Source organism: Gouania willdenowi, chromosome 14 (genome assembly GCF_900634775.1).
Source record: "Gouania willdenowi chromosome 14, fGouWil2.1, whole genome shotgun sequence".
NCBI classification, from domain to species: Eukaryota; Metazoa; Chordata; class Actinopteri; order Blenniiformes; family Gobiesocidae; genus Gouania; species Gouania willdenowi.
The window spans coordinates 2,468,317-2,496,316 of record NC_041057.1 but is presented as its reverse complement, the minus strand read 5'-3'; the positions used below and the strand labels follow the sequence as shown (position 1 = coordinate 2,496,316).

At 35.5% G+C, this 28,000-nt stretch overlaps 1 protein-coding gene across 1 annotated transcript; it reads right to left on the bottom strand.

The window, feature by feature from the left end:
• Window positions 1-27,999, bottom strand: abcg4a (ATP-binding cassette, sub-family G (WHITE), member 4a). Its single transcript, XM_028467506.1, is given in 16 exon segments — window positions 1-1,828; window positions 1,830-1,842; window positions 2,692-2,810; window positions 3,593-3,751; window positions 3,825-3,925; window positions 6,049-6,217; window positions 7,362-7,460; window positions 8,851-8,990; window positions 9,062-9,176; window positions 10,068-10,191; window positions 10,268-10,413; window positions 11,904-11,954; window positions 12,031-12,163; window positions 13,699-13,816; window positions 20,298-20,536; window positions 27,407-27,999. Coding segments are annotated over 15 exon segments (1,929 nt in total). The 5' UTR covers window positions 20,527-20,536; window positions 27,407-27,999; the 3' UTR covers window positions 1-1,615.
• Window position 28,000: the final 1 nt, after the last annotated feature.

The window sequence follows — 28,000 nt, the reverse complement described above, 5'->3', positions numbered from 1 at the left end:
AATTAACCCCGACCCTGGTATGTACTGTGTGTGTGTACGTGTATGTGTGTGTGTGTGTGTGTGCGTGTGTGTGTGTGTGTGTGTACGTGTGTGTGTGTGTATGTGTGTGTGCAAAACAGTAAAACTCAAATCATTCCAGTTCAGAGGCACAGAAAACTGCCCAGCCAGCATTTCAAGTATCTAGCATAGTTTTAGACGACACACAGAGATCTGTCAGACATCAGCAAAGCAGAGAAAGAGAAGGAAAGACGAAGGAAAGAGGCAGCTAAAGAGTCGTACGAGAGCAAACGAGCATTTCAAAGAGTCGCGTCGAGTAGCGCGTCGAGCGTCAGCCTTTTTTTTTCTCCAAACGGAGTACACGATATACACTAATGCACACCCCTAGAACATCTGTGGACCTTCTCATCATTCCAACCTTTCCTTTGGCTCCAGTTTCAATCCCGTGTTGATCGCAGACATCAACAACATCACGGTCCTCGTTTAATCTCTGCTTTCGAGCATCATTGCCAACCCTCATCAAAATACTATAAACAATAATGTGAAGAGTTGAAACAGAATTATTTCATACCCAAATACATTTGTTTTCAGCACAAAAAAATGTGCTTTTGGGGTTTAGTTACTCTTGAAATACATACGAGAATTACATTTTTGCAAGAATTTTGTCAATAATTTGTCAAAATTTGAGATTTTTGCAGGGAAGCTATAATTAAAGAAATAATGTTCTTTAACTGTTCAACCTTGTCATAGTTTTTAAAATCTCCCAAAAGTCTTGGTACATTCTGGTCTCGGGTAAGTCTTGGTTTAGGATTGTGTGGTCCTGGTACATTCTAGTCTAGCGTACGTCTTGGTCTGGTCTTGGTCTTGGTACATTCTGGTCTAGGGTAAATCTTGGTTTCAGATAGTGAGGTCTTGGTACATTCTAGTCTAGCGTACGCCTTGGTCTGGTCTTGGTTTTGGTACATTCTAGTCTAGCGTACGCCTTGGTCTGGTCTTGGTTTTGGTACATTCCGGTCTAGGGTAAGTCTTGGTCTGGTGTTGGTCTTCATACATTCTGGTCTAGGCTAAGTCTTGGTCTCGGCTACTGTGGTCTTGAGTACACTAGAAGGTTGGCAAAAATGATCCAGTCAGGAGAAAGGAGCCTGGATGTGACTCTCTGGACTGACGTCTTCAGATCATTTCATATTTCTGATGGTTATTCGTGGAAATCTAACAGAATTCAGGTTCCTTGTCCACTAGACTGAACCCTTCTGGCTGGATCCAGGTGTTGGACCTTCGATTAACTTTTTAGGCACTAGATCGAGAAGCTACGACTTGTTGGAAGTGAACATGGTTCCTCGTTGGTTTAATGAAGCATGCTTCCTGCTACTTTGTTGGGTTTGCTTCTCTGTCAGAGGGAAGGTGTTTCTGCTCTTTCTTTTTTGGAGGTATTTGCCAGGTTAGCGGCTAATTAGGATCTGAGGAGAGAATAACAAACTAGTCCCACTTTTATCTTCTCATAACCAACCGTTTCCATCCACATGTTCCACTGTACAGTTTGGTTAATGGTGCAGCAGCTTTCGTATAATTGTGTGACCTTGATTTGTCTGAGGAATGGGGAAGGCTGGCTCTGTGTGACTTAACGCTCTGACTTGACTTTGTAGCGCAGAACCAGGTAAGTGGCCAGTCTGAGGATCAGGAAGAAAACTCCCAGCACCATGAAGTCCACATAAAGCTTGGCGTCCTCCACGTCCAGCAGCTGCAGCACCTCCTCTGGCTTTTGAAACTTGCAAATTTGGTCTGGACACTCCAGTTCAGAGCGGTTCATTCCATAGATTGAGAGGATTACCCCCCTCGAATCCGTACCTGTGAGAAAAGAGGTCATTTAGTTTGGCCTCAAATCTTCTAAATGCCCTCATTAGAAGATCTACGCCTCACAAAACACATTATTATGCTGCATATTCATTTCATTGCCTTTTAAAAATGGGACGACTTTACAGTTTTAGAGCCTGTGTTCTGCCATCTTGAAATAACGTGATTGATGATGTCACACGGTCCTACTGCCTGTAAACATCCCATTGTTTCCTATTGGAGTGAAGCATCGTGAAGCAACTTTTTAGATCATCTGTGGTTTGGTATTAGACAATGAGGCAGAGAAGAAGAGCTCTCCTAAGGGACTTTAACAGTGCACTGACATGCTTTGATGGCTGAAGGTATTGAGCAATCACTGTTGAAGATGTACAAATGCTGAGAATAGAAGTCGTTGTGTTTTATCCTCTTTTGGTAAACAAAAGAAAATAAAACCAAAAACCAACCAAAAGCAGCACAAGTTGTCATTTTGAGTGAAAAAGCTGCTAAATAAATTGAAAAGCTGCCTAAATGATTTAAAAATCAGGATGACTGCTTCACTCCAATAGAAAATGGAATGTTTACAGGAGGTGGGGTCTTGTGACATCATCTATCACGTGATTTCAAGATGGCGGAACACAGGCTCTAAAACTGTAAAGTAGTCCCATTCTTAAAAATAAAATAAAACAAATATGGTGCATAATAATATATTTTGTTAGACATAGATCTACTAATAAGTACATTTCAAGGGTTTTAAGCTACATTTGTAAGAACAGTAGAGGATCACTTTAAAGTAGATTCACAATGAATCTTAGAGTAAAAAGAGTTTAGTAGAGGTAGGATTGGTATTTATCTGTGTAAATATACCTGACATAAGAGACATAAGAGCTCCACTGCAGGTATTTGGGAATGGTGTCAAAGTTGACAAAGAACCCGGAGAAGAGGAGGACAGGGATTGCCGTGACTGGACCAACGAACGTAGCCACCTATAGGTAGAAATGTAAGGACAACATTTGGAAAAATGAATAAAATGCTTCATTAAGCAACTTTTTTCTTGGTTTTTGTTATTTTGTACATTTTTCATCTTATTTTCAGTATTTTTGTTGTTTTGTTTATTCATTTAGTTTTATGTCTTTTTGTAGTCATCTTGTTTGTTTTAATCATTTCAGTTTTTTGTTATGTGTGTTTTTCTGTTATTTTTGTTATCATCTCATGTGTTTTTGAAGTAATTTTGTTGTTTTGTTTTTCAAATATATTTTGTAATCATCTTGGTTGTTTTAATAATGTGTGTTTTTTTTCTGTTATTTTGCAGTCATCTCATGTGTTTTTTAAGTCATTTTGAGTCTTATTGTTGTTTATTTTTGTAGTCATCTTTGTTTTGTTTTTGTCATTTTCAGTTTTTTGTTGTTATTTTGTATGTTTTTCCTCTTATTTTGTGTATTGTTGTTGTTATATATGTTCTTCTTTTGTGTATTTTTTTGGTAAATTTTGTGTTTTAGGAGTCATTTTTGTGAATTTTTTCTTGTTGTTTTATAATCATCTGTATTGTTTTTGTTGTTTTGTGGGTTTGTGGAGTAAATTTGATGTATTTTTTGGTCATATTGTGGGTTTTTGGACTCATTTTGTACGTTTATGGTGGGACTTAAATACTGCTCTGTGACACTAGGTGTCAATATGGAGCACAGTAAGGATTCCAAGTGGTGTAAATGTCAAGTGTAAAATGTCACACAGAATGTAAACAATAATGCTGGTATGTTTACTTGCTTACCTGTAAAGATGTGGACGCCGCCCCGATAAGAAGACCTAAGGACTGGGCTACCAGGGCCGTGGATGTACACAGAGCCACAAAGAGCAGATAGCGACAAGCTTCTGGAGGCTGTTCAGTCATCCAGTACACTATACTGCAGTACATGATGGGACACATGACCTGTGAAACAAATACTATGGTCAATAATTTGAAAAACTATCCACAATCGTCAGTATCTGAGCAAAGGAAGTACCTGGAACGGTATGTCAGCCATGGTTTTGGCCAGGTAGTAGGCCTTTAGACTGTACCAGTAGTTGAGATGTTCCCTCATGAACACGGACATCTCCAGAGGAACTGTGAAGAAAACAGCAGTGTTAGAGCTTCTTCAGTCAAGCTGTGCATTAATTAACTCAGGGGTTCTCAACCTTGGGGTCGCGATACACCGGGTGGGGGTCGCCAGATCCCAATAAGAAACTAAACATATTTTTTGAAAAATTTGCTTATTTTTACCCTATTTCAGCAACTACATCAAACTAACCATATTTTAAAGTATTTTCATAACTGTTTCTTGCCATATTTTTTGCTACATTACTTCCATTTCTGACACTTCTCCATCAAGTATCAATATCTTTTCTGCACAGTTTTTGGTCACTCACAGTTCCCTCCAAAAGTATTGGAACCACAAGGTCAATTCCTTTGTTTTTTTTACTGAAGACATTTGGGTTTCAGATCAAAACATAAACATGAGACAAAAGTTCAGAACTCCAGCTTTTATTTCATGGTATTTACATCTAGATGTGTAAAGAACTCAGGACAGAGCACCTTTTGTATGAACCCGCCCACTTTTCAAGTGAGCAAAAGTATTGAAACATGTGACTGATGGTGTTTCTAGTTGCTCAGGTGTTGCCTTTTAGATTGATTACTTAAACATTAAATAGTTCTTGTTTTTGGCTTTGGGTTTCACCTGTGAAAACTGCATTTGCTGTTAAGCAAACATGAAGACCACAGAGCTGTCTATGGGAGAAAAGTAAAACATTTTGAAGCTGTGAGAGGGAGGGAAATCAATCAGAGCTATTACACAAACATTGGGTATAGACAATACAACAATCTGGAATGTCCTTTAAAAGAAGGAAACTACTGGTGTACTGAGCAACAGACATGGAACAGGTCGACCAAGGGTACCAACAGCAGTTGATGATAGAAACATTGTGAGAGCTGTGAAGAAACACCCAAAGACAACAGTCAGAGAGAAGAAATATGGAGGCCATACCACAAGATGCAAACCACTCCTCAGCAATAAGAATTGGAAGGCCAGATTGGATTTTGCAAAGAAGTACAAAGATGAGCCACAAAAGTTTTATGGACTGATGAGACCAAGATGAACCTCTACCAAAGTGATGGAAAGACCAAAGTATGGAGAAAGAAAGGATCTGTTTATGATCCAAAACACACAAGCTCATCTGTGAAGCACGGTGGAGGTAAAGTCATGGCTTGGGCTTGCATGGCTGCTTCTGGAACAGGTTCACTAGTCTTTACTGATGATGTAACTCATGATGGTAGCAGCAGAATGAATTCTGAAGTCTACAAAACAATTTTGTCTTGAAATTTTCAGAAAAATGCCTCCAAACTAATCAGGAGAAGCTTCGTCATGCAACAAAACAATGACCCAAAACACACACTGCCAACACAACAAAGGACTTCATCAGAGGGGATAAAGTGGAAGGTCTTAGACTGGCCAAGTCAATCACCAGACCTTAACCCAATAAAGTACTTTAGCTCCTGAAGAGGAGACTGAAGGGAGGAAACAAACCAGAAGTGAAAGAAGCTGCAGTAAAGGTGTGGAAAAGCATTTCACATGAAGAACGCAACAGTCTGGTGAAGTCAATGGGTCACAGGCTTGATGCAGTTATTGTAAGTAAGGGTTATGTCACCAAATATTAAATGTTATTCACTTTAAGTTCATTTAATAATGTCTGTTTCAATACTTTTGCTGACTTGAAAAGTGGGTGGGTTCAAACAAAAGGTGTTCTGTCCTGAGTTGTTTAACATCTAGATGTAAATTGTCTCATGTTGATGTTTTGATCTGAAACCCAAATGTCTTGACCTTGCAGTTCCAATATTTTTGGAGGGAACTGTATTTTTGATTAAAATAAAGATTTCCATCTTTAAGATGACTATAATAATAATAAACGTTCCTGAATAACAGTGGATATTATTCAGATGAATATTCACAGATTCATAGAACAATGGACCATCATTTTACTGACTTTATGGATGGACCCCAAAAATCTCTCCCCTTTATCCCCCTTATAGATGGTCCTGTCTCCACATGACTGTTCTTCAATGTTCATGTCTGTGTTCAACCACCTTCAGCTACAGTGGGGGTCCCCACTCTCTGGGACTTTTATTTTGGCGGGTTAGAGGCTAAAAAAGGTTGAGAACCACTGAATTAGCTAAACGTTAGCGTAGCATCTTACATGTTAGCACTGTGGGCATCAGTGCAGCGAACATGAGGAACAGCATGGAGAAGAAGAGGAAGCCTGTGTTGTTGAAAACCTTGCTGGCGTCATTTCCAATTTTCAGATACAGCAGTCCAATGAGCACGCCGATGGCCAGATGGGACGTCACCCTGAGGTGTGTGAGCACCTACACACACACACACACACACACACAACTCTACAGCCTTCGTTTACCACAGAGGTGTCAAACTCATTTTAGTTTTGGGGCCAAATACGGACAAGTTTGACCTCAAATGGGCCGCAGAGTTAGGATATCAAACTAATTGAACATTAGTGAAACTTTGCTCTTACATATACGTATGAACAGGGGCGGACTGGCCAAGTGGGCTGGTCACTTTTGCTATGTTTTTTTTTGTGAAATTGGGCAAAAATGTGGAGCAAAAAGAGGCAAAATCTAGGAAAAAAGGAAACAAGTGGTATTTACTGGGCAAAAGTTAGCTTATTTGGATGAAAAGTGTCAAAAAAAAGTTTTAAAAAAAAGGACAAAAATGGTATAAAAGTGTAAAAAATAACTTATTATATTATATATTAATTGGTAAAAGGTACTTCAAGTCTGAAAAAAAATGGTCAAAACTTTTTGAAATGGGGTAAAAATGAAGTTGCAAAATTACCAAAGAAAAATTGATTTCCTGGAGAATAATGACACATGTTGAGCATTACTGACTTAATAACGGCTTCTACATGGTGTCTGCCACCCCTGCGTATAAATATAAAAGTACCGTACGTAGTTTACGAGGCGCCGACAATATCCAAGCAATAGGTGACAGGCAGTGACAATATTTATTAAATTTGTGGAAATTTTGTCAAATAATTTGAGGATTGAGCAGGATTTTGGAAAAATTAGGATTTATTTCAACAATTTGAAAGTAAAAATGACTTCCATGGTGACAAATTTAATGAAACTACACTTGAATAATTGTAAAGTTCTACTTCCAAATAAATCTGTTGAAATGTCATGTTTTTTGGGTTTTTTTTAAAAGTTAATTATTTTTGCAAGGATGCAAATATTTATGTTTGGATGTAATACAGTGGTTTAAAATTACTCCCAATTTCTGGTTAATTTTAATTCATAATTCCCATGAAAAGTTTTTTTTAATATTGCCAAAATTCCCAAGCTTAAGTTCCGGTGGAAATTTGCCAGATATTTTACACCTCTTTGCATCCCAACTGAGATATCTACAACTAAATAATTTGGTCATTTACACTGTTTTCTCAGCCATTTTTACTTTCCATCACAAAGACATTTGTGAATGTTGGTGTGATGGTTTTACCACGTCTCTGCATATGGTGATGAACGTCCTCTTGAAGAGGATGCAGAACTGTGTGAACGTACTGGTGGCAAAGCTATGCTTCTCCAGGGTTCCTGTGTCCTGAAGAAACAACACAACGACAGAAGACGCACACTAAACACCTCTGAAGTCACACATGGGAATGATACGCTGTAATTAACACAACCTAAGGTTCTGTGGGGGACTTTTTGTGATCATTCTGTGGCACAACACGTTGGAAATAGGATATTGGAATAAAAAAATACACAAAAAGACAACAAAAACTGAAATGTAACACAATACTCCAAAAACACAAAAGATACAAAATTACACAACAATGTGAAAAATGAACGCAAGATTACTCAAAAATGACTACAAAAACAGATATTATTGTATAAAAACACCAAAATGACTTAAAAAAACACAGAAAGTTACATAAAAATACACAAAAAGATAACAATAAGAAAAACTACAACCATACACTTCAAAAACACACAAGATGACGACAAAAACACACAAAAATATAAAAATAAATGGCAAAAAGACTCCCAAAAACACACAAAAATGACAACAAAACGCAAAAAAAATCTAAAAAATTTACAAAGCAATAACCAAAATACTAAAAAATTGCAACAAAACTGAAAGAATCGCATAAAAACACACAAAATGACTAAAAACACAGAAAGAAACCTAAAAATACACAAAAGAATAACAACAAAAAACCCTTCATTCCAAAAACACACAAGATATTCCCCAAAATATTTAAAAACGACTCTCGAAAACACACAGTGACAACAAAATGCAAAAATATCAGAACAATATACAAAAGAACAATAAGAATACTCAAAAATGACAACAAAAACAGGAAAAAAAATGCATAAAAACACGCAAAATGACAGCAAAAATACACAAAATGACTCCAAAACACATACAAAGAAATAGACAAAAAGATAACAACAAAAACGTAACCCTACACTACCAAAAATACACAAAATTACACACAAAAAAATCACACAGCAATATAAAAAAATTGTAAAAAATATTCTCAAAACACACACAATGACAACACAACGCAAAAAATGTCAGAACAATGTGCAAAAGCAATAACCAAGATACTAAAAAAAATTCCAAAAACAGACAAAATTGCATAAAACACGCAAAATGACAGCAAAAATACACACAATTACTCAAAAAACAATTACTGGCACAAATGTAAACAGAAATATTAAAAATGACAACAAAAATGCACAAAACGACATCAAAATCACGTAGAAACAATACAAAAATACAGAATTGTACAACATGCAAAATGAAACTCAAGAAAGAATAAAGAAAATAAGAGAAAAATATAAAAAACGACAGAAAACAAAGACAAACAAACCCTTTCTTGTTTGGTCCTCGTGTCAATGCTCAGTTTGGACATTATTCTAAATGTTGACATGAATGTTGATCATGTGATCCCAGTTTAGTGGTAAACGTTAGAATGACTTACGGTGTGACACTGAGTGGGACACGAGGAGTCACTTTTGTCCCTGGAGTTCTTCTTGCCCTCCTCGGAGCACAGCCCCCCCTGGACGGCCTCAAACAGCACTGGGTTCAGGTCTCCATACTCCCCTGAAGCCACTTCAATTACTGATCACAGAAAGGTCAAAGTTCACCAACAGCCGTACCAGTCTGACACACTGTGGTAGAACGTGACTCACTGAAGTCAGCAGGGTTGTGGTAGGTGGGGCAGTGGAGGCCCAGGTTCTTCAGGTAGGGGATGAGGTACGGGACCGTGCCCTTGTAGATGCACTGACCCTGACTGAGGATGTACAGCTGGTTGAGAAACACAGGATAAAGAGATAAAACACCAGATTTAAAACTCCCAGACCTCATCCAACTCATCGCCGGCGTTAAAAACAAATGTCAAAGTGAAGTAGTCAAAAATACAGGAAATCTTAGGAAAACCAAAAATGAAATTCAGTGCACACATGAAGTAAACTTTGTAGAAAAATACATAAAACAAGGCAGAAAATATAGACAGAAGGGCATAAAAATACATAAAACAAAAACAAATACACAAAATGACCCCAAAAATCATCAAAATCACACAAACAACCAAGAAATTTACACAAAACAACCACAAATATACATAACATGACTCTAAAAGCATACAAAATGGTGTAAAAATACACAAAACTAAAACAGAAATATGCAAAATGATGCCAAAAATCATACATAAACACACAAAATGACTTTAAAAATACACATTATGACAACAAAAATACTCAAAATGACAAAATAACACAGCAAACACACAAAAATGAGGGAAGAATATACAAAATGACAACAAAAAATACACAAAATGTTGTAAAAATATACGAAATGGCAGAAAAATATACATGACAACAAGAAACATCATGTTTCATAATGTATCGTAAAGTAACATATTTCATGAATACATTAAAACTCAAAATCTAAATTAAATTAATCACCTGTATGAAAACTTAATTATAAAGTGTTAGTAAATAAAGGAACATTGTTTGCAAAAAGCTTAAAAAAAACAAAAAGGAAATAATTTTTTTCAATCACTTTAAATCATTATTTTCTATATTATTTTTAATTCCAGGTCCATATCAAATGCAGTCTAATATTTGAACGTTCTTTGAATTTCTGCTCCATTTTTAGGTGGTCATGCTTGCTTTCTTTGTGTGTACTGTAGGTTACCTTATCAAACATCTCAAAGAGCTTGGCACTGGGCTGATGGATGGTGCAGATGATGGTCCGTCCGCCCTGAGCCAGAGACTTCATGAGGGAAACCACCTGGAAGCAGGACACGCTGTCCAGTCCACTGGGGTCAGAAATACACCAAGGTCAGCACACGCAGGAAGTGACACGTAGTACCACCACGCTTACATCATTCTCACCTGGTGGGTTCATCAAAGAACATGACAGGAGGGTTGTTGACCAGCTCCAGAGCGATGGCGAGACGTTTACACTGGCCCCCAGAGAGAGACAGCGTACGTGTCTGAGCGCATTCCTGTAGGCCTAGAGCTGTCAGGATCTCATCCACCTGTGACACAGTCAACAATTACACACAATGACACACAATGACACACCATAACACATAATAATACATAATAATACACAATAACACATAATAATACATAATAACACACAATGACACACCATAACACATAATAATACACAATAACACATAATAATACATAATAATACACAATGACACATAATAATACATAATAATACATAATAACACACAATGACACACAATAACACACCATAACACATAATAATACATAATAATACACAATGACACATAATAATACATAATAACACACAAGGACACACAATAGCACAGAATAATACATAATAATACACAATGACACATAATAATACATAATAATACACAATAACACAATAACACACAATAACACATAATAACACACAATAACACATAATAACACACAATAACACAATAACACACAATAACACATAATAACACAATAACACAATAACACACAATAACACAATAACACACAATAACACACAATAACACACAATGACACACAATGACACACAATACCACACAATGACACACAATACCACAATAACACACAATAATACACAATAACACAAATAATACACAATTACACACAATAACACATAATAATACACAATTACACACAATTACACAATAACACACACACCGGATCGTCTCTAATGACCTGCATGACCTCAGTGCATTTACAGCCAATGTTTTTTCATGATTCAAACACACAAAGACTAAAAAGTTGGAAAATAAAGAAGCAAAATGACAAAAAATACACTAAAAAAACAACAAAAATACACAAAAATAATTAATAACACACAAAATGATAGCAAAAATACACAAAATTACTCCAAAAACAAAAAAAAAAACAACTACAACTGTAAACAAAATAACAGAAAAATATTCAAAACAACAAAAAAACAGGAACTGAGGAAAAAATACAAATTGACAACAAAAATATAGAAAATGACTCCAAAATCACATATAAACACAACAAAAACACAGAAAATGAGAGAAAATTATACAAAATGACATCAAGCATGGACAAGATTACTCAAAAATAAACAAATACACAGCGAAAATAAGACAAAAATATACAAAATGACAACAACAAGCAAAACGACTCCAAAATCACACAAAAACCCTGAAAATTAGAGAAAAAAATGAACAAAATGACAACAATAATGCACAAAATACTAAGAAATAAACAAAGACACAACAAAAATATACAAAATGACAACAAAAATACAGAAAATGACTCCAAAATCACATATAAACACAACAAAAGCACAGCTAAAATACAGAAAATAAAATAATAATATACAAAATAACAAGCAAAATGACTATAATACAGAAAATGAGAAAAAAAAATACAAAATGAAAACAAAAATGCAGAAAATACCTTTGTTGTTTCCTGTATTAATGCTCTGTATGGTCATTATTCTAATGCTGACATGAATGTTGATCATGTGACGCTCAGATCAGACACTCACCAGCTCCTTTTTGACCTGCATGCTCTCGTTCAGCTTGAGATTGGCTGAAACCTGGAGGACAGACAGAAATTTAGTGAGTCAGTATTCAACACTGAGCGTGTGCTCCTCCCCGAGGTGATGACATCACCATCATGGCCTCCCTCACGGTGAGGTGAGGTAGCAGCATGTCGTCCTGCATGATGTAGCACGACATCTTCCTGAAGGTCCTCAGGTCCCGAGCCCTCCCGTTCACTAGGATGGTTCCCTTCATCCCCGTCTCCCTGTTTACACACACACACACACACACACACACACACACACACACACACACACACACACACACACACACACACACACACACACACACACACACACACACACACACACACACACACACACATTCATACAAACATGTACTTTACACCAGGCGTTCTCAACCTTAGGGTCAGGATCCCATTTGGGGTCGTAACGTAAAGCACTGAGAGTGGGTCGCCAGATGCTGAAAGCAAGAATATTTTTTTTAACAATTTGAGCAAATTTTTGCATATTTTTACCCTTTTTCTGCAACTACACCAAACTTTCCATATTTTAACCTATTTCATCACTTTTTATTGCCAGATTTTTGCTTCTTTTAATGCATTTTTGCTAGCTTACATAGCTACACAGCTACATAGCTAACATAGCTATATTAACATAGCTACACAGCTACATAGCTAACATAACTACATATAGCTAACATAGCTACACAGCTAACATAGCTACACAGCTAACATAGCTACACAGCTAACATAGCTACACAGCTACATAGCTAACATAGCTACATAGCTAACATAGCTACACAGCTAACATAGCTACACAGCTAACATAGCTACATATAGCCAACATAGCTCCATCAAATTCCAATATTTCTGCACATTTTTTCTACTTTAGAGACATGTTCAGCACTTATAAACCCTTTCCACCACTTTTACACCTAATGTCACAGATTTTGACCCATTATTGTCACTTTTAACATCTTTTACACATATTTAATGCTTACTTTTGCCAATTTAACCACATTCAGGGTTGGCCAGTTTAAACTAATTGTTCCTACATTTTAAATTAGATTACCTCTAACTCCCTATTCTCCCCATTTCTGCCACTTTTAAGCAAATATTGACACTTTTTTTACCACTTTTTCAGTCTGTTGTTGTCCACTCTAATTTGCAACTTTTAACCAATTTCTGTGGTTTATAAAATCCCATTTCACCACCTTTTCCACTATTTTTGGTCATTTTAACCTTTTTTCACCATATTTCATGTTTATTTATTTTTTGCCAATTTGCCCATTATTTGCCAGTTTAAACTAATTGTTCCAATATTGACACTTTGAATCCTTTTTTCCATATTTTCTGTAAATTTTGCAAATTTCTGTGGTTTTTAAAATCCCATTTCACCACATTTTCCACCATTTTTTGGTCAAATTTAACCCATTTTATTTGTGATTAAAACCAGGATTTCCATCTTTAAGATGACTATAATAATAATAAACATTCCTGGATAACAGTGGATATTATTCAGATGAATAAATAAATGTGGTTATCACAGATTCATAGAACAATGGACCATTATTTTACTGACTTTATGGATGGACCCCAAAAATCTCTCCCCATTATTCCCCCTTATAGATGGTCCTGTCTCCAATGTTATGTCTGTGTTCAACCACCTTCAGCTACAGTGGGGGTCCCCGCTCTCTGGGACCTTTATTTCAGGGGTCGTGGACAGAAAAAGGTTGGGAACCCCTGCTTGCGCACCACTAACACAGACCCAGCCTCACCTGTAACCTGCCAGAATGTTCATCAACGTGGATTTTCCAGCTCCTGAAGGACCCATGATTCCAATCAGCTCTCTGCTGTTAAAACGTCCTGACAAACACTTGAGCAGAGCTTTGTAACCTGTCACACAAACAATAAATACATGATAAACACATGCTTTTTAGAGTCATCTGTTCTACTGTAACTTTTGGGGATTTTTTCTTTCTTTCAGGATTTTGAACCCAACAAGGTATTTTTTTTATGTTTTTGTTGTGAATTTGTGATTTCTTTGGAAGCATTTTCTGTATTTCTGTTGTTGTTTTGTGTTCTTGAAGTCCTTCTTCTTTCCTTTTATGTAATTTTGAAGTCATTTATTGTAGTTTTGTTGCTCTTATTAATTGTTTTGTGCTTTTGCATATTTTTGATGTAATTTTGTGTACTTTTTTGTCAGTTTAATTTAAAATGTAATTATATTCTTGTTTTGTTTTGTGTATTTTTTTTCTTTTTTGTATAACTTTGTAAACTTTTATTGTTTTTTGTGTGCATTTTTGTTGACATTTTTCATTTCATTTTGCATATTTTTGTGGATGCTTTGTGGTTTTGTAGTCTTTTTGTATAGTTTATTGTCATTTTGTGTAAATTTTTTGTAATTTGTTGTGTTTATTTTATTCCAGCCATTTGTGTATTTGTGCTGGCACTTTGTGTATTTTTGATTATGGCTTGTGGATCTGTTTTGTTTTGTTTTGTTATTTATTACATTTTTGTTTTGTTTTGTTTTGTGTATTTTCTGCACAATTTTATCGAGTTCTGTTGTTGTTTTGTGTATTTTTCAGTTTTTCTGTGTAATTGTGATCTTTTGTGTGTTTTCGTTGACATTTTTTCCCATTTATTTGTCATTTTGTGTATTTTTGTGGATGTTTTGTTCTCTTGTAGTCTTTCTGTGTCATTTTGATGTCATTTTTTTGTTTTTTATTTGAGCTATTTTGTGTATTTTTGTTGATGTCTTGTGTCTGTTGTTGTGTTTTTTAATTTATTTATCATATTTTTCTTTTGTTTTATGTATTTTCTCTGTAATTTTATCTAGTTCTGTTGTTCGTTTGTATATTTTTCAGTCTTTCTGTATAACTATGTAATCTTTTTGTGTATTTTTGTTGTTTTTAGTGCATTTATTTGTAATTTACTACGTATTTTTGTGAATTGTGTTGAGTGTCGCTGTAATTGCTTGTTTTGGAGGCCACATAAAATCAAATGTGGGGCCGTGTGTGGCCCCCGGACCCCCTGTTGCCCATCCCTGTTCATTGCTCCATTGCATCAGACAACCTGCACTCACTCAGACTCAGACTGGAAAAGCTCCTCCCATGCTCCACCATGCACTGCTGCTGCTGCATACTGATGATCTAAGGCACTGCTGTAGGGCGTGTGCACGATAACCATCTGATCTATGTGAGCGTGCACGTTTGTGAGCGTGCACGTTTGTGAGCGCTTCATTGTCTATATAAGGAGCACGGAGGTGAATCACACGCACAAAGACTTACAGTAAATGTTGGAAAATGTAGGTGCCTTAATTATAACATCTTATGTGAACAACTGGCGGTCCGAGGGCCGCATGCGGCCTTTGGCCTAGTTTGGTGCGGTCACCAAAGCAGACGTGCAAAATCACAGAAAACACACAAAACCAGAGTAAAAATACACAAAAAAACAACCACAAATATGAACAAAAATAACAGAAAAATATCGAAAACAACCAATAAATACAGAAACTGAGAGGAAAAATGAACAAAATGACTCCAAAATCACACATAATCAGAACAAAAACAGAGAAAATGAAAATCACATCACATTTCTTGTAATATTACAAGTTTATTCTTGTAATATTACAAGTTTTTTCTTGTAATATTACAAGTTTTTTCTTGTAATTTTACAAGTTTTTGTCTTATAATAATACAAGTTTATTCTTGTAATAATACAAGATTTTTTTCTTGTATTTTTATGACTTAATTCTTGTAATATTACAGGTTTTTTCTTGTAATTTTACAAGTTTTTTCTTGTAATTTTACAAGTTTTTTCTTGTAATTTTACAAATTTTTTCTTGTAATTTTACAAGTTTTTGTCTTATAATAATACAAGTTTATTCTTGTAATAACACATATATACTATATTATACTTATTTTTTTTATTACTTTATTCTCATAATACTGCAAGTTTTTTATAATACATTTTTAATTGTTGTATTTTTATGACTAAGTTTTTTCTCGTGCTATTATGACTTTATTTTGAAAGTCTAAAGAACAAAATCCTGCACTATAACAGGTTTCCCTGTTATTAAAACATAAAAAGAGTTTGATGAATAATAGCTACACTAAATAAAAAGGATTAATGTGATGAACGTTAGCATAAGTTTAAAGGTTGTAAATCAGCTAAACCTCTGATGGCGTTTACCACAGAAGAAGAAAGTCAACGTATCATTGCTGTTGTTTCTCTATTCTCCTTCAACAACAAAGACATGTGGACATTTAGAATGATGACTCACTCTGGACTAACAATGATTCACAAACTGAAATGACCTCACACACATTATGATGAAGCTCTCATGTTTAATCTACTGTGAATGACGACTTTAATAAAATAGAATAAAAAACACGTGATTTTAAAGGTGTGATAATCACAAAGAAACTACTGACAAATACTCACACACATTTTTTTAATGAGTGTATCAATCACTTTGTAGCAGTTTTCAATAGATCAATAAATCAAAGATTATTTGCTGGGAAACAAAAAAGATGTAAAAGTTTAAAAAATGATGCTCAAACATTTTGTTTTCATCTCCACTGTTAGTGCAGCAGATTAATGGCATATTATATATATATATATATATATACACACATATATATACCTTTCTGCTGACACCTTGTTTAGCCCGATCCGAGCATTTTTGGGTTATATAATAACCATTGAATAACAATGGCGGCCATCTTGAAAAATGGCCGCCATATTGAATTTTGCATATTTTTCCAAAATAGTGTTCCTTAGAGAGTGTCTGTGCCAAATTTCATGCTTTTATACCAAAGTGAACAATTATTTTACTAATCTGCTGCACTATGTAAACAATTGCTTTATTGACATTGTTTGAAAGAGTTTGGTGCGTTGCATTGTGGGACATGGAGTCCTGTAGATGGATGTCTAGAAGTGTTTTTACATCATAATTACTGTGATTTCTTGTGTTTCTTCTCCAGACGAGGAGGACAGTGATTGGTTTGACTACATTTTTGTTCTAGTTTGTTCCCGTGATGTCACTTCACTCAACAAGCAACTCATTTCTGATCTTTTCAAGATTTCCACCGTTATTTTGCCACAACTTACAGGGAAAACACCAGAAATGTGTTGGGAAGTCACTTTGTCAAACTTTTTTGGGTTAAATACAACACATCTCAGTCAGAAAGAATTAAAAACACTTTTATGCATCTGTCTACAGGACTCCACATCCCACAATGCAATGCACCAAACTTTACCAACAAAGTCTATCATAGAGTGTTTACAGTGGAGATGGAAACAAACTTTTGATCGGAATTTTTTTAAATTAATTTATTATTTTTTAGCAAATTCTGATAAATGTATTGATTTACAAGGCCTACAATGTGTCTATCTGATCAGTAATAATCTAGGGTACCGCCCCTTTTTCATTAAACAGTGATTTGAGTGATTTGTAAGTTATTGTGCACAAAACTGTTGTTAATAAATGAAAATTAGCTTTATTTTTTTTACAGTAATCCTGCATGCTTGTGTGTAAACTGTAAATTGCTATGACCATAATGCAATGCAATCGAGTCGTATGATGTGCTTTTATTTTGTAGGGAACTCTATGCTGCTACATTTGTAGGTGGTTCACCTGAATTCATTGGCAGCATAAATCAGACATAAGCAACTGGCGGCTCGGGGGTCATTTGTGGCCCTTGGTCTAATTTTGAGCGGCCCCCAAAACAATTCCCCAAAAATTGTATTTTAAAAATTTGGAAGAAATATTAAGACCAACATAATACACAAAATAACTCCCAAAACACACAAACGGACAGCAAAATGTACAAAGTACACAAAAATACACACAAAAATTCCAAAAATACACAGAATGACAACAAAGGCAGAAACAACAACCACTTAAAACAAACAAAATCACTATGAAAACAAAAAAAACAACAACACATTACAGAATAGCTCCAAAGACACACAAAGAGTCAACAAAATGATACAAAAAGACAGGAAAATATAGAAAACAACAGAAAAATAGAGAAAGTGACCCCAAAAATGCACAAAACAACAACATAAGTGCAGAAAATGACAGAAAAATACACATAATTACTCCAAGAACACACACACAAAAAAATACACATGCACATAGCAACTCAAAAAACACTCAAAATGATTACAAACTGACAAAAGAACAGAAAAATACAAAGCTCAGATCAGTCATTATTCTAAATACTGAGCCTAGCATAAATATTGATAATGTGGCCCTCGGATCAGATACAATGACATTTTTGTGGCCCCCGCTGTTTTAGAGTTGCCTATGTTTTAATACCCGAAGAAGAACTTGGGGAAACTTTTCTATCTTTGAATGATTTGAGATGTAAACGTTAAATAAAAGGGACAGCCTAAGAATATGCACAAATAAAAGAAACCTGCATCACTGATCTTAGCCCTGATAACAGTTTTCCTCATTAATGGTGTACAACAATCAGTACATTAGGTCCAGTTTCTCTGCAGCAGGCTCTCATAATGCACAGCAATATTGCACAACACTGAAAACATCACAATCTGCAATCCCAGCAGTGTTTTTGTGGAATAACGTTTACAGAAGGTGGACAAAGGTTTTGTGGACAGAATGTGTGTGTTTGCAGAGGGAGGCTCCGTTTGATTGAAGGCGGTGCACGTGATGCCAATGCTTTGTGCACAGATCAATCATGGGCCTGACTCACTATCAGCACACAACACGGAGACTGTAGAGTGTGAACGATTGACTGAGTATGAGCTGTGCTGAGGCTGCAACGCTGTTCACGAACAACATGTCGGGAAAATAAAAGGAAGCAGGAAAAATAATGTGTCCTGAGAGTTAAAAAGGTCTGAGTGCATTAAAGGGAAATCCTGCCTTTCAGCCAATAATCAGCACAGTGAGAGCTCTGGTTCCTCTGGGCCAGAGACGCACAACTTTTATCACAGAAATATGTCTGGTCTGAGGGTCACATGATCAACATTCATGTCAGTATTTAGAATAATGAGCGATAAGAGCATTAATACAGGAAACAACAAAGGATTTTAGTGTTTGCTTTGATGTTTTGCATGATTTTTTGTCATTTTGTATATTTTTGTTTTTCGTATATTTTACTTTGGTAGTCGCTGGTGTACTTTTCTGTATTTTTAATACTTTTTTAGGTTTGGTTTTTGAAGGCATATTTATTTTTGTTTATTTTGGTGGTCGATTGTGTATTTTTCTGTAATTTTGCATGATTCTTGGAGTTATTTTGTGTATTTTTGTAGTCGTTTTATATATTTTTCTTTTATTTTTGTGTTTTTTAGAGTCATATTTATAGTTTTTTATTTTCATAATCGATTGTATATTTTTCTGTAATTTTGTGTATTTTCCTCCATGTGTTTTTGTTTTACTTAAGTTCATTTTGGTAGTTGATTATGTATTTCCTGTAATTGTGTATGATTTTGAAGTCGTTTCGTGTATTTTTGCAATTTTTTCTGATAGTTTTCCAGTCTTAGTGGTCATTTTTGTTATCCTTTTGTGTTTTTCTGCAATTTTGTGCATTTTTGGAGTTTTGTAGATACAGTATTTATTTTTTTGTGTATTTTATTTTGGTAGTTGCTTGTGTACTTTTTCTGTATTTTTAATAATTTTGTAGGTTTTTGGAGTCATGATTATTTTTGTTTATTTTGGTTGTTGACTGTGTATTTTTCTGTAATTTTGTATGATTCTTGTAGTAATATTTTGTATTTTTGTTGTCGTTTTGTATATTTTTCCTTTATCTTTGTGTATTTCAGTAGCCACTTGTGTTTTTTCTGTATTTTTGCCTGATGTTTAGAGTAATTTTATATGTATATTTTATTTTGGTAGTCGCTCGTGTGCTTTTTTGTAATTTGTTTTTTTCAAAGCAATTTGGTGTCCTTTTGTTATCGTTTTCTGATATTTCTGTAGTAATTTTCTTTATTGTTGTTATTCTGTTGAGTGTTTCTATGTAATTTTCTATATTTTTCTGATTGTTTTAAAGTCATTTTTTGTTTTTCTGTTATCCTATTGTGTATTTTGTGTTTTTTTGTTGTCTTTTGACTGTCTTTTGAATGTTTTTTGAGTCATTTAGTGTATTTTTATGTAATTTTTGTGTATTATCATTTTAATATATTGTTCTGTGTTTTTTTTTTTTCAGATTCAGATTCAAATAGCTTTATTTATGTTATTTTAGGGCAATTCAGAACCCAGAAGATGGTGTATGGGATGGAGCAATAAAATTAATTGATTTTATTCATCTCGATAAATAAACAATACATTTTTGTGTGGGTTTTGTGATCGTTTAGTGTGTTTTTCCTCCGTGTGTGTGTGTGTGTGTGTGTGTGTGTGTGTGTGTACCTCTTTTCTTCCACCAGGGACCTTCTCGGATGGTGTAGGAGAGCTCGGTGAACTCCAGGTCCACGGTGGAGCGGCGTGGGAGGTGTGAGAAACGCTGAGCCTCGGTGATGTGGTTCTCCACCTTCTTCAGGTGCGTGAGCAGTGGGGCCTCTGGGGGGGCCCCACACTGGAGCTTGGTCTCCTCCATGGGGATGCTGACGGAGCCCTGCTCCAACGTTTTCTCTGCCATGACGAATAGGCTATGAAGACACATTGACAAATATTTTTTTGAACAATTTGGGCCCATTTCACCCTTTTTCTGCAACTACACCAAACTTTCCATATTTTAACCTATTTTAATCACTTTTTCTTGCCGGATTTTTGCTACTTTTAATGCATTTTTGCACTTCTCCATCAAATTTCTGCACATTCTTTCCACTTCCAAGACATTTTCAGCACTTTCCACCACTTTTTCCCACCTATTTCTGCATATGTTGACCCATTATTGTCACTTTTAACCTCTTTTCTCCATATTTAATGCTTATTTTTTGCCAATTTAACCATATTCGTGATTTGTCATGCCCATTTTATTGCCAGTTTAAACAATTGTTCCAGTGTTGACACTTTGAACCCTTTTTTACCACTTTTTCTCTCACATTTGATCCATTTTATTTCTGATTAAAACAAGAATTTCCATCTTTAAGATGACTATAATAATAATAATAAACGTTCCTGGATAACAGTGGATATTATTCAGATGAATAAATAAATGTGGTTATCACAGATTCATAGAACAATGGACCATCATTTTGCTGACTTTATGGATTAAATGGAAAGGGATGAAAATTTTGAGAACCACTGTTCTACACTGATGACTTCCTATTGATGCTGCAATAAACTGAAGAAGGGAAAGTAAATTCTATCGAACACAAGTCAATATACAACACGTTTCATTGATCGAACAGGATCGATTTGCATTTTTCCTATAGGGACTAAAAATTCCAATCAACTCAGCAGCAGAATGTGTGACAGAGGAATGTTCAGAGTAGGCGTTGGACATGATCTGATTATCCTTTGATTCTCTACAACCGGTTGTTTCAGGGGAAGCAGATTCTCCACTTCAGAAAGGGTTGGGATCTGGTTTCAGTTGTGCAGCACACTCAGAGAAATGCTGAGTCACACAAAATTCCGACAAGACCCGGCAGCCTGTCTTAAGTGTAAAGCTTTTAGTGGCTGATGAGCAGACGCTTTTTCTTTTGGGTTTTTCAACCATTTGCCACTAAAACTAAACACGGGTTTCACATGGGTGACAGTTAAACTTATGCTGATACTGTTTTATTAATAAGGTCAGAGGTTAAAACACAACAAACATGATTCAAAGATTGGTTCACTTTACGTTTTTCACTCTAAATTCATTAATTATTCATTGTTTTCTGCAAGACAATATGATTAAAATCCTATATGCAAAATAGCTTAGCTGAGCATAGCGCAATAGAACGCAACAAAACACAACAAACTCTAATATATCATGAAAAACTTTTATAAATCATTGCAGAACAGTTTCTAATCTCAGAGATTATCGTTTTATGTTTTCTGGAATTTTGCACATTTTTGGAGTCGTATTTTTGTTGTCATTCTGTATATTTCATTTTGGTAGTTGCTTGTGTACCTTTCTGTAATATGTTTTTGAACACATTTGGTATGCTTTCATTGACATTTTCTGATAATTTTATTATTCTTTGTTTTTGTTTTTGTGGAACTTTGTAAGTTTTTTAGCTTTATTTTGCATGTTTTCCTCTCATTTTCTGTGTTTTTTTTGTCTTTATGTATATTTTTCTGTTATTTTTGTTTATTTTGATAGTCATTTTGTGTATTTTCATTATTGTTCTGTATATTTTTCTGTTATTTTTTATTAGTTGCTTGTTTTCTTTGTATAATTTTGCATGATTTTTTAAGTCGTTTTCTATATTTTCCTCCCATACATGTCTTTTCATTGTTCTTTTGTATATGTTTCTGTACTTTTTGATTGTTTTTGTAGTCGATTATGTATTTTTCTGTAATTTTGTATGATTTAGCAGTCATTCACTTGACTTTAGCTCCCACGTTAGCTTCACTTTAGCTTTCATGTTAGCGTCACTTTAGCTTCCATGTTAGCTTCACTTTAGCTTCCACATTAGCTTCACTTTAGCATCCACTTTAGCTTAAAACATAAATATGATTCAAAGATCATTTCACTTTACATTTTTCACTCTAAATTAATCAATTATTCATGGTTTTCTACTAGAAAATCCTAAATACAAAATAGCGCAACATAGCTTAGCACAGCATAGTGTAACGCAACAAAACACAAAAAAACTCTGATACAGCATTAGAAATAACTTTATGAATCATTGCAGAAGAGTTTTTAATCTCAGAAATTATCCATTTAAGTTTTTTATAATTTTGTACATTTTTTGAGTCATTTTGTCTTTTTTTGTTGTCGTTCTGTATATTTTTCTGTGATTTTAGTGGTCGCTTGTGCTTCTTCTATAATTTTGCCTGATGCATTGGTCATTTTGTATATTTTATTTCCATTTCATGTGTTTCTGTAATTTTGTATGATTTTGGAGTCATTCAATTCACTTTAGCTCCCACGTTAGCTTTAATTTAGCTTCACTCTAGCTTTCATCATGTTAGCTTCATTTTAGCTTCCACGTTAGCTTCACTTTAGCTTTCATGTTAACTTCACTTTAGCTTACAAGTTAGTTTCACTTTAGCTTCCATGTCAGCTTGAGTTTATTTTTCCACGTTAGCTTCACTTTAGCTTTTATGTTAGCTTCACTTTAGTTTCAAAGTTAGCTTCCCTTTAGCTCTCATATTAGCTTCACTTTAGCTTCACTTTAGTTTCCATGTTAACTTCACTTTAACTTATATATTAGCTTCACTTTAGCTTCCACATTAGCTTCACTTTAGTTTCCACGTTAGCTTCACTTTAGCTTAAAACATTTTTTACTCTAAATTTATCATTTATTCATTGTTTTTTACCAGACAATATGACAAAAAATCTACAAGCAAAATAGCATAGCATAGCATAGCATAGCATAGCATAGCATAGCATAGCATAGCATAGCATAGCGTAAAAAAACAAAACAAACTATAATATAGCATGAAAAACCTTTATAAATCATTACAGAACAGTTTATAATCTCAGATTACTTTTACATCTTTTTTTCCCAGCAATTGATCTTTGATTTATTGATTTATGAGGCTACGCTGTGTCTTTAAATGCTCGTCTCCAGCAGCTTTATACATGATATCAATCACAAATAATTGAGGTTCCCACCCCTTTTTTTTTTTTTTGACTAACCAGTGATTTAAATCCTTTGCACATTATTGTGCACATAATTGCTGTTAATAAATTAAATTAAATCTCCACTGTAAACACTCTCGTATCGACTTTAGTGAGAATGAGGTAAAAAGCCTTCTTTGCATCCGTCTACTGGACTCCACATCCCACAATGCAATGTACCAAATTTACCAATGATGTCAATAAGACAGTGTTTACAGTGGACGTAACAGCAAACTTTTGAGCCGCAATTTCAACATTTGACATCGTTTTTTTCCAGTAATTGATCTTTGATTTTGTAAATGTGTATAACTGTAAATGTGAAGCGTCCCTCTCTGACTGCTGAGGTCATAGGTTCAACGCCAGATCTTTCTTAAGCTCAACTGGAAGTGAATTAAGTGTATTTTTAGGTGCTAAAGTGGAACAAATGAAAGTGCATTTAATATGCTTTCAGTATATGACTTTAAATGTACTAATTATTGCTAAATAAGTAAATTAATAAATGGGTTGCAGTGCATGATGTTGTCAGTAGTACTATTGAACACTTTCTAAATACATTTTTAAAATAACTAAGGCACAATAGAACTTTATAATTAGACTCAAATGTAACTTAAAATACGTTGAGACCTAAAATTAGTGTTGATATTAAAATGTGTACTTCTGAAATATGCTTTCAGTGTTTGATAAAATTTCAAATAACCATTTTAAAAATTACACATACATTTAATTTAAAGTTTTTTTAGTCAAACATATTCTTTATAAAGTGTAATAGAGTACAATTGTATTATTTACAATTTGTGTAAGTACATTTTCAATATACTCATGAAAATTATAATATACTTAAAATGAAGGATGTCCCGATACAAGTTTTTCACTTCCGATATGATACCGATATTGCAGCCTTGCGTATCGGCCGACACCGATATTGATCCGATGCGATATCAGCAAGAATCATACATACTTTTATGACTTATTTTGTAGTGTGGAATGTTAGAAAAGGCTTGATCATGTGATGTCACTCTAACAGAAAACAATAGTCACTAACAGTAGTTACTGTGTTGGAGTTTGAACCACAGTCACCTATAGATAGAAGTGCTGGAGCAGAACATTTTATTGGAGAGCTTATATCAGTGATTTTAGATGCAGTCCGATAAAATCCGATATTGGTTTTCTGGCTGATATCGGACCGATATCAGATATCAATATCGGATCGGGACACCTCTAGTTAAAATACATTAAGTACATTTTTCCTTCACCAGGGTCGACATTATGGACGTCATTATCCTCTCAGTTCAATGTTTATATGTTCACAACCAAACAACTTTAAAGGATGAAAACATTCTCGCCCTCTAATGGCTTTAAAGCCACAAAAAAACCCCTCAGATACAGATCCAGAATACTTTATTTATCCCCTAAACCAGCAGTCTGCTACCTTTACTCTCAAAGGAGCCATTTTGCCTCATCTCACTGGGATTACAGTCCGTCTGGAGCCCCAAAAAATACATTCTCAATGAAGAAAAAATTGTGTATGAAACTCTTTACCAGTGGTTCCCAAACTTTTTACAGTCCCGTACCCCTTACCTTTAACCCAGGGGTGTCCAATTCCGGTCCTCGAGGGCCACTATCCAGCATGTTTTAGATGTTTCCCTCTTCCAACACACCTGATTCAAATGATTAGGATCGTTATCAGGCTTCTGCAGAGCTGGATGAGGAGTTGATCATTTGAATCAGGTGTGTTGGAAGAGGGAAACATCTAAAACATGCTGGATAGTGGCCCTCGAGGACCGGAATTGGACACCCCTGCTTTAACCTGAAGCCATGTACCCCTACTCCGTTACACTTAATAAACATCATGTCATACAATGTAGAGCTGCAGTGAAATTTGTCCCTCATTTTTACTCATCCTGTTGAGAAATAATACATAATAATAACTAGAATATTTGCATTGCCTGAAGAAAATGCAAGCAAGGATGTAGGTGCTGGCCTGCGTAGTCCTGCCTTAGCTTAGCATTAGCATTAGCTAGCATTAACCTAGCATTAACATTAGCCTAGCAATAGCATTTGCCTAGCATTAACATTGACGTAGCATTAACTTTAACCTAGCATTAACATTAGCCTAGTAATAGCATTAACCTAGCATTAACCTAGCAATATCACGAGCCTAACACTAGCATTCATTTAGCATTGATTTTAACCTAGCATTAGCCTTGCAATAGCATTAGCCTAGCATTAGCATTAACTACTCTGTTCACATTCTACTTCCCAATGTTGTCACAATGTTTTTAGGTGTTTACTACCATTAACTTTAACCTAGCGTTAACTTTAGCCTTGCAATAGCATTAAAATTAACCTAGCATTAACCTTGCAATAGCATTAGCCTAGCATTAGCATTAACTGCTCCACTCATATTCTAGTTTCCAATGTTGTCACTGTGTTTTTAGGTGTTTCCTAGCATTAACTTTAACATGTGTTGACTTTTGCTAAGCAATAGCATGAACATTAACCTAGCATTAGCCTAGCAATAGCAATAACCTAGCATTAGCCTAGCATGAACACTGACGTAGCATTAACTTTAATCATGCATTAACTTAAGCCTCGCAATAACATTAACCTAGCATTAGCATTCACTTAGCCTTAGCTTTAAACTAGCATTAGGCTTGTAATAGCACTAGCCTCGCATTAGCATTAACCTACCACTAGCATTAACTGCTCTATTCATATTCTAGTTTCCAATGTTGTCAGTGTTTCATCCACGTACCCCCTATGACAATTTGCAAACCCCTGGGGGTACCCGTACCCCACTTTGGGAACCTAGGTTCTATACGGTTAAAATTCTATTGAATAATGTTATTAAAGATATTTTTTTTTATTTTTTGAGTTAATGTATTTGAAGGGCAACAAAAAATAACTTGAATTTGATAACACGTGATCATGTGATCAACACATGCTAACTGATCATTTCTTGCCACACATAAAACATACATATTTAACCTGCACATTAGTGATTAAATGAATCTGTCCTCCACACTATTAAAATCTTTATTTTCTTCCACAATAGTGTTTTAGTTGGTTTAGTTATCTTACCAGGGATTTAAAACTATAACCACAGGTGTGGTTTGAGTGTCTATGATATAGCGCTATATAAAATCCAGTGCATTATTATTATTTGTTATTTCAATATTAGTTTAAAATATAGGGAGCCATTGCAAAAGAGTCAAAGAGCCACATAAGGCTCCAGAGCCGCAGGTTGCAGACCCCTGCCCTAAACTTAAAGTTCCCTTTAACGTTTGCGCCCACAAATAAATAAATACATGACAGTCAAACATCTACTGCTGCCTTTGATAATAATAATAATAATAATAATAAAAACACACTGGCTCTGACTGTCCATGACTTCCTGCATGTGTGTAGCCATCAAATATCTTCACATGAAGGAGGGCAGAATGGAAACTGACCATGGCATCATCATCATCATCATCTTCTTCTTCTTCTTTATTATTGATCTGTGCTCCATTAGTGCATTCATTCCCATTAGCAACCAGGCTGATGTAAAGCCCTCACACACTTTAATAATGGCCTTTCCCTCAGAGCTATAGGTTGTAAAAGCCTTCCAATGAGGAGAAGTGTTGCTTTGCAGTGCAGGGTGGTGGGGGGTGCACCAGCATCATGCACGCGCACAGAAGCCTCCCTCCAAATACATTAAATGGAAAGTGAATTGAGGACTTATTTGAATTAAAAATGTGACATTGTACATGCATTGGGAGCACGCACACGCACGCACGCACGTACACACACTGAGGCATACTTAATATTGTGTAGAAGCAGGTCTCGGTGAGAGCAACAGTGCTCAGAAGATCAGAAGTGGTCCCTCCATCCACATCACAGGCTCCAGACAGGCAGAGGATCAGGATGCTGTGCGCGCGCCACCGTGTCCGTAGAATAATGTCGGGGTGCGGCGCTCATTGTCCCGCATCATCCACTAACATCAGTCCCAGTCCGGCCTCAGACCAACAGCCGTGCGTCCCGGGGGCCTCGTGCAGCGCGTTTTCCTCCCGCCTCCAGCTCACGTGCCCCCCGCAGCCTTCTCGAGGACATGATGGAGGAGCTTCTCCGTCCTCCTGGAAACTCTGAGGATGATGAGGATGAAGATGATGCTCAGCCTTCCTCAGCAGCTTCAGGTCCTGCTTTTGCTCTCAGTCAGTTACGACGCACGGTTGGACGCACGGTTGGACGCACGGCGCGCGGGATGCAGGGCGTCACTGAGCACAAACCACGGCTCCTCACTCACCCTGCAACTCATCAATGACTCACTTCAAACTGTTTTATTGACTTTTGCATCAAATTAAAACCAATTTTATGTTTTCTATAATTCTTTTTTTTTGCCTGGATACTAAGAGGA